The following is an 8,872-nucleotide window of genomic DNA, read 5'->3' as shown; positions in this document are numbered from 1 at the left end:
TACTCTATCATTTCATTGGAAACATTAACTTATTATTCTTTGAAGAATAAGTAATGTATTATTTTACTTCATTCCCGTATAGAATCGTAATTACTTTGATTTATTTCTCTAAGCAAAATCATCATAAGTATAAGATTCGGTATCAGATGAACTATGGTCACTAAATTCCACAGGATTTTGCACGTATGCCGTTAAAATCCCATTTTCTTATATCTCATTCACCTTTGAACATAATAATTCAAAATTTATGAAGAATAAATAAGCAAAACCAAAAAAAAAAACTTAAATAATTGACGCAAATAAAAAGTACACATTTCTTCTATGTTCGCAAAAAGTTTTACACCCGAATGTGGTGAATTCGGAACTTATGTGTCCGGTTTGGTTTGTTTTTTATTGAGTTCATCCGGTGTTTACATGTGCTCGAGGCACTTTTGCCCAACTCATTTTTGATGTACATTTACGCACTACGGAGTAAGTATTTTGTTTAGCATTGTACAAAACATTTAATTACACCCAGATAACCAATTTGCTTTAATGTAATTCTGCTGTCATCCCTTTAGATGTCAGTTCATCTTCGCTAGGTTTATCAAAACATGTGTAAGGCATAATGTAAAACATGGAAATTTAGGAACATTGTTAATTACATGCTATTTAGTCACACTAGCAGAATGTTATAGTTAATATCCTATATGTTCTTACAAGTTTTAACTGTTATTATCAATCTGAGTTATGTATAAGCCCTAAACCTTTCCATGATAAAATTTTCTTTATTTGGCACAGTGTGAAAAATAGATTGGACTTGACATGGTACAATTTTCTGTAACTTGTATTTGTACTTTTGCAGTTTTTACCCTCACTGGAGGAGCAATAAACACTTAACTCAAGTAGAAGTTTTAGTTGTTTAACGGCACAGTAAAAATCCGTAAACCGGTAAGATTGGTCATCAAGATGAGTCTGCGGTCGGAACCAATCAGGAGAAGCACGCGTATGAGGACCCTGACAACACCAGCTCAGGAAACTTACGAAGCTCGAGTGGACACCTTTCAACGAAGGCTAAACAGTATTAAGAGTGAGTGGGGGGAGTGTTTTGAAGAAATAGAGAGATCAAGCAGGGATATTAAAACTCTGAAATCTATTGACGATCTTCTTGTGAAAGGCTTCGAAACGTATCAAAAAACATCCAATGCATTTTGTGATTTCTTGAGAACTGTACGCACAGAACAGAGCGCTAATGAACTTGCGTCTCATCTCCTAATTAAAGAGACTTTGTTAGGAAAAATCAACGTAGGAAGAAGCAAAATTGAATATTTGATTTCAGAGGGATCATTCAAATCGCTGACTCAGCGATCACTTTCATCTGGCTACAGTAAATCTTCAAGCCGATCGATAGGATCTATACTGTTAAGGAAAGAAGCAAAACTAGAAGCCCAGCGCACAATGTTGAAACATTTAGATGAGGAACTAGTGCTCGAGGCTCAACTAAAACGTCTGAAGGCCCAGCGAGAAATGAAGATGGTAGAGAGCGAGCTCAGTGTTCTTAAAGAGGACCCACGTTTACAAGAGCTTGCGCCGAGTCTCTCGAGTGAGTCAAAAACTGAAGAATACTTGAAGCTTCTCCCAAGGTACGAGCAGGATCGCAAGCAGCATGAAAATGCCATAGAGACATCCCAGTCCAACTGCTTTAGTGATTGCAGACAAAAGGAGGATGCAGTTGTATCAACACCGAAACAGTCTTCCACTTCCCCTCCTATAGCAACTGCTTATGTCCAAGAAGAGACACCACAATTACACACACTGAGGCCGTTCGACGACACACCTAAGACTCAGCTGAACCCCGAAGTACAACCCTTCACTCCGAGACAGACGGAAGTAACTCAGCAGAGTCAGATGATCATGATAGACACATTTACTAAGCATTTAGTAAAAAAGGACCTCATCATGTCAAGGCTGTCAAAATTTGACGACGATCCGATAATGTACGTCTCATGGAAAAAGGGATTTGTTAACATTATGGAAGAACTCGGAGCTTCGGAAACAGAAAGACTAGAATTATTATGTGAAAAACTCGGACCTGAGTCTTCAAGACAAGCTAGAACTATAAGAGCCTGCAATGCAGACAGTCCAAGCATCGCAATTAAGAAAATCTGGGAGAGGCTGGAGAGACGCTTTGGAGCGGCGGAACAGATCGAGAACTACATCCTGAAGAAAATTAAAGAATTCCCAGAGATTTCGTCGGATCACTTTCATCTGCTCTACGACCTGGCAGACCTAGCATCCGAGATTGCATCATTAAAGGCACAACCTCAGTTTGAAGTCTTATTCAGCTACTTTGACTCAAAGAAAGGTGTTAACGAACTTGTGGAAAAACTTCCATGGAATCTGAAGGACAAGTGGACTTCAGAAGCAACAAAACAGAAGCAAAGTATGGGAGTGGCATATCCACCCTTTTTAGTCTTCGTTAAGTTTCTGGAAAACATGGCAGAAATGAAGAATGACCCTGCATTCCAGTATGAGAAGAAAGGGGGCAAGAAACAACAAACTTTTTCGACTCAGCAACCGAAACAGTTTAGTAGGAATGCAGTGAACAGGACTTTACCATTAACCAGAGTAGCTGCTAGAAAGACCGAGACAATCACAACTTTGGAAGTGACGGACATGTGTCCACTACACAAGAACAGTTCACATTCCCTTAACGACTGTATGTCCTTCCGCCAAAAGCCAATAGGAGATCGTAAGAAAATGATCCTAACTAATGGAATATGTTTTAAGTGTTGCAGTGGCAAGAAACATAGGGCTAAGAACTGTAAAGCAGATGTGAAATGCAGTGTGTGTCAAACATCATTACATCCGACGGCTCTTCATGAAGAACCATCCGAGGCACAAGATTCTGGACGATATGCGGTGAAGAACAGAGAGGGGAACCCTTATGAAGGGGAGAACAGACCCATTGTCTCTTCAGCCTGTACAAAGGTACATGGAGCAAGTAAATCTTGTGCAAAGATAGTACCTGTTCGAATAAGTACTATTTCCAATCCACGGAAGTCGATGCTGGTTTATGCGATTATCGACGACCAGAGCAATCGGTCACTGGCTACCTCATCGATCTTTGACTACTTCCAGGATGATGGCGGTGATGTCTCTTACACATTAGTTTCCTGCTCTGGAACAGTTTCAGCAACTGGAAGATTCGGTGCTGGTTACACAGTGGAGTCTGTAGATGGTACATGTCAGTTAGAGTTCCCAGAACTGATAGAGTGTAATGACTTACCTAGTAATAGGGAGGAGATCCCTTCACGAGAGGTCGCCTTGCAGTACTCCCATTTGAATTGTATCGCATCTGAAGTTCCCCCGCTTTTTGAAGCAGCAAATATAGAACTTTTAATAGGGAGAGATCTTATCAGTGCACACATAGTTCACGAGCAGATAGTCGGAGAGAAAGATGAACCCTTCGCACAGAGACTTGCTTTAGGATGGGTCATTGTCGGTCAAATTTGTCTTGGTGGAGCCCACCGACCCGAAGTCAGGACCTTCAAAACATTCGCATTGAAGAATGGCAGACCCTCAACCTTTGAACCCTGCAACAGTGAGTTGTTGGTCAACGACAACCTGTTCCAGAAGACCGAACATGATGAGAAGATAGGATTCTCGATAGAAGACAGAGAATTCCTGAAATTGATGAACACATCATTCGAGAGAGATGACAGTGGCCATTGGGTGGCTCCCCTTCCATTTAAGCAGAACCGACTACGTCTACCAGACAACAAGACCCAAGCACTACAGCGTGCAAGAGCGTTTGACAATAACCTCCGTCACAACTCTAGAAAGTACGAGCATGTCAAGGAGTTCATGATAAAATTGTTCAATAGAGGACATGCAGAGAAGGCACCTACGCTCGAAGATGGAATAGAGAGATGGTATCTACCAATGTTTGGTGTGTATCACCCTAAAAAACCAGAATCCATTAGAGTGGTATTTGACTCATCCGCTCATTTTGAAGGGGTGTCCTTGAATGGTTCACTGATGAAAGGGCCAGATCTGTCTAACAGCTTGCAAGGAGTACTTATGAGATTCCGGTTAGATCAATATGCAGTGATAGCGGATGTGGAGCAGATGTTCCATAATTTCCGAGTGAGAGAAGACCACCGAGACTACCTTCGTTCTTTGTGGCATCCTAACCATGACTTAGACGCTCCACTGGAGGAATTTAGGATGACAGTACATGTATTTGGGAACAGCCCTAGTCCTTCAGTTGCTACGTTTGGATTGAGACAATCTGTCTCGACTGCAGACCCGGAAGTTCAACATTTCGTATCCTGTAACTTTTATGTTGACGACGGGCTGATGAGCTTCAGTGATATACCTCAAGCGGTGGACCTTATCAAGCGTACACAAGAGGCTCTCTATGAAGGAGGACGCTTACGTCTACACAAAATCGCATCAAACTCTGTCGAAGTTTTGCAACATTTTGAAGCAGAAGATCTCAGCAAAGACCTACATGGGCTTGATATTATGCAAGACAACTTACCAGAGCATAGAAGCCTGGGAATTGCATGGAACATTGAAGACGACACGTTTATCTTTAGGGTGAGCAAAGATCCCAAGCCCTTCACACGACGAGGTGTCTTATCAGTCATAAACAGTCTCTTTGATCCCATTGGATTTACAGCCCCAGTGACAGTGGTAGGGAAGATGCTTTTAAGGGAGGCAATGACCACGAAGTGCGACTGGGACGACATACTCCCGGTCAGTTTTCAGACAGACTGGGAAAGTTGGGTAGACTCACTTCATGCTCTAGATAGGATTCATATACCCCGCATGTATTGCCCACTTTCTGTAGGAAAGGCGTTACACCTAGAAGTTCACATATTTTCCGATGCATCTAAAGAAGCAGTGGCTGCTGTAGCATACTTGAAAGCTTTCCACCAAAAACACTCCGAGGTAGGATTTCTTCTCGGCAAAGCAAAGGTTGCCCCTTCGCATGGGCACACCATCCCAAGACTTGAACTATGTGCTTCAGTCTTAGCTGTAGAGATGGCTGAGACTATCCGAGAAGAACTACAAATTCCTAAGGACAACTTCACCTTTTACACAGACAGCCAAGTCGTCTTGGGATACATCTCTAACGATGCTAAAAGGTTCCATGTGTATGTGTCTAACAGGGTGAGCAGAATTCGTTCATTTTGTGAACCAGGACGCTGGAGATACATCATGTCCGAACAGAATCCTGCTGATGTTGCGAGCCGGGGTTGCAGCACACGGGAGTTGCCTCAAAGCACTTGGCTTTCGGGACCGGATTTCTTGAGGGATGACACGCAACTTGGAGATCAACCACAAACCTATGACCTTGTTAATCCAGACATGGACGAAGAAGTTCGCAAACAGGTGACTTGTAAGAAAACCTTTATTGCATCTCAGGGATCTGAATCGTCACAGCCGGGAGACTTGTCTACATGGTGTGAGCGGTTTAAGAAATTCTCAACATGGATGAGTTTAGTCCGTGCCATTGTGTGCCTCAAACGATTTGTGGCTAGAACCCGCTGTAAAAAATCAAATCCAGTAGCTCTGAAAGAAGATGCTGAACGATTTATCATTACACAGGCTCAAAACGACAGATATCCGTCAGAGATTCATGCAATCAAAAGCGGAAAACATCCACCACTTAACAGTCACTTAATCTCCCTCAATCCAGTACTAGACAAAAATGGGATCCTGCGAGTAGGAGGTCGAACTAAACACATGAAGGCTACTCACCTGACCACTCAACCTATCATTATCCCTAAGGATCACCATATTGCCACATTGTTAGTACGTCACTACCATGCAGAAATTCATCACCAGGGTAGACACATGACAGAAGGAGCAGTCAGAGGCGCAGGTTTCTGGATTGTTGGATTCCGTCGGCTCGTGAACTCTCTGATTAGATCATGCATTATGTGCAAAAAACTGCGTGGGAATCTAGGATGGACAAAGATGGCGGACCTACCGTTGGACAGAATTGAGCCTGGACCTCCTTTCAGCTTTGTTGGAGTCGACGCATTCGGACCTTGGCCAGTTGTTGTAAAGAAGACTACTAGAGGTGTCAGGACTACATCCAAGTATTGGGCCATTCTTGTCACCTGTCTTGTGTCGAGAGCCATACACATAGAGCTTGTGGGAGATATGAGTAGTGAAGCTTTTATCAATGCCCTGAGAAGATTCATGGCCATTCGTGGCCCCGTGCGCCAGTTTCGTTCAGATAGGGGCACAAACTTCATTGGGGCGATGAAGGAGTTAGGGATAAGTGCGTCATTCGATGAAAGTGGAGTAGTGCAAGATTACATGACAAAGGTTGGATCTACATGGATCTTTAATCCACCATATGCACATCACTTTGGGGGCGCCTGGGAACGTCTTATAGGATCCTGCCGTCGTATTTTGGATGCCCTGCTGTTGGAGAACAGACCTAAAGACTTAACCTTTGATGTTCTTAGCACCTTTATGAGTGAAGTTAGCGCCATTATGAATACTCGTCCACTGTTGCCTATCTCTAGCGATCCAGAAGCTCCATCGGTTCTCTCCCCATCCATGATCCTGACGCAGAAAGAATGCGACCTTACCTCATCAATGAACATAACAGGATTTGGACCTAAAGATGCTATGAAAAGTCAGTGGAAATTGGTTCAAAAATTGGCTGATGACTTCTGGCGTAGATGGCAACTCGAATACATCCACTGCCTGCAAACTCGCAGAAAATGGCAACTGCCAGGAGCGACCTTTAAGGTTGGTGACGTAGTTTTAGTCAAGGACGACAATTCTCATCGTAACACTTGGCCCGTTGGTATTATTAAGGAAGTGTTCCCAAGCAAAGATGACATCATTCGGAAAGTCATGGTCACCGTTGTCCGTGATGATGTTCGAAACTCATATGTGAGACCTATTACAGAACTTATCCACTTACTTAACTGTGAATGATATGCTATATGTAGTTATGAACTGATTGTGGATGCTGTTATGATTGCATACAACTCCTTTCATAAAGTAGTCAAACCCGCAATGATTTTTTTTAGTCAATGCTTAAAACAAGACATGTTCATGTTATGTATGGATTTTTTCATGTAACTATTTTTTTTATTTGATTTGGCGATTTTTCATAAACTCGGAAGGGGAGTGTGGTGAATTCGGAACTTATGTGTCCGGTTTGGTTTGTTTTTTATTGAGTTCATCCGGTGTTTACATGTGCTCGAGGCACTTTTGCCCAACTCATTTTTGATGTACATTTACGCACTACGGAGTAAGTATTTTGTTTAGCATTGTACAAAACATTTAATTACACCCAGATAACCAATTTGCTTTAATGTAATTCTGCTGTCATCCCTTTAGATGTCAGTTCATCTTCGCTAGGTTTATCAAAACATGTGTAAGGCATAATGTAAAACATGGAAATTTAGGAACATTGTTAATTACATGCTATTTAGTCACACTAGCAGAATGTTATAGTTAATATCCTATATGTTCTTACAAGTTTTAACTGTTATTATCAATCTGAGTTATGTATAAGCCCTAAACCTTTCCATGATAAAATTTTCTTTATTTGGCACAGTGTGAAAAATAGATTGGACTTGACATGGTACAATTTTCTGTAACTTGTATTTGTACTTTTGCAGTTTTTACCCTCACTGGAGGAGCAATAAACACTTAACTCAAGTAGAAGTTTTAGTTGTTTAACGGCACACGAAAATAATTAAATTTTGGATATGTTCCAAATCTCAGACTTTTTAAGAGTCTTAAACCCAACTTAATTATAAAATGAAATATATTTAAAACAATGTTGCATCAACTGATTTCAGTTAGTTATAATACGAATGTTTTAAAATAACAAAGGATGAGGCTGATCTATTGTTATTTTAAATTCTGAGTTCGTTCAAACCTAGGAAAATAGTCAGTGTGCATTAAAATTTAACAATATCAAACTGGTTCACATTATTACATGATTTAAAGCTATGAGGTATGTTTCAAAGACACTTTCTTAAAGGGTGTCGTAATCGTAGGTGGTATCTCCTTCATATATATATAGTCCGGCTGATTGGTGCAAAATTGCTCACTTAATGAAGCTAGCATCAACTTTTGCATGGTGATACATGTATATTTCACTGTCCTAAGCATAATTAAGGTAGCCCACTACTCAAATTTCCTATGTCACGGATTTCATAAAATGATGTTTTCTCATTTCTAAAACACCTTCTATCATATTTCAAAAAAAAAAAAAATATATGTCAGTGACCTTAATTTTAAAGAGGGGACCTGAGAAGGGAGACAGTCCAAAAATAGACATTTTGTTACTAAAAATAGCAATTTTTTATGATCTTATGATTTTTGCCCAAAAAACTGTTCCATTGATATGGTTTAAATTAAAACTATATATTTAGATGTTAGGCATTAAATTCTATTGATTGGGATTATTTGATGCCATGGTTACCTATTATGCAAATGTTCAAATTTTCGGATATTTTTATTATTTTTTTTAAAAAGTAGGCACAAATCTTGTAAAAAAAAAAAATAAAAAATAAATATCAATAAATTTAAATGTTCCATATCTAGTGATAGTGCAAGTCCTCCCCTTTTCATAACAAAAGAAAAAAAAGTAGGTCAGTGATCATCCAAGAAAAATAAATGAGGTCAAAGGTCAGGTAAATTGCCATTTCGTTGTAATGTAAAGAGCTGAATAAACTGAATACTTTAGACATAATGTATTCGATATTTTTTTTTCAATTACAAACAATTGTTGTTAGCAGTGGGGTAATAATTACTGCTAAGACACTAAAACACATTTTTGTTGCTATGGTTATGGTACCCCTTATTATCAACGTCACAATTGCCGGAAAATTTACAATGA

The 8,872-nt window shown here is 40.2% G+C and overlaps 1 protein-coding gene across 1 annotated transcript; it reads left to right on the top strand.

The window, feature by feature from the left end:
- The first annotated feature begins 352 nt into the window (after positions 1–352).
- LOC128174567 (uncharacterized) lies at positions 353–6,951 on the top strand. The gene is made up of 2 exons (XM_052840089.1): positions 353–471; positions 845–6,951. Exon 2 carries the CDS (start codon positions 949–951, stop codon positions 6,949–6,951), a length of 6,003 nt encoding a protein of 2,000 aa, XP_052696049.1. The 5' UTR covers positions 353–471; positions 845–948.
- The last annotated feature ends 1,921 nt before the right edge of the window (positions 6,952–8,872 follow it).

The sequence above is a fragment of the Crassostrea angulata genome, chromosome 2 (genome assembly GCF_025612915.1).
Source record: "Crassostrea angulata isolate pt1a10 chromosome 2, ASM2561291v2, whole genome shotgun sequence".
NCBI lineage: Eukaryota > Metazoa > Mollusca > Bivalvia > Ostreida > Ostreidae > Magallana > Magallana angulata.
The sequence above is the reverse complement of the archived record's forward strand: the minus strand, read 5'-3'. Positions and strand labels throughout refer to the sequence as shown.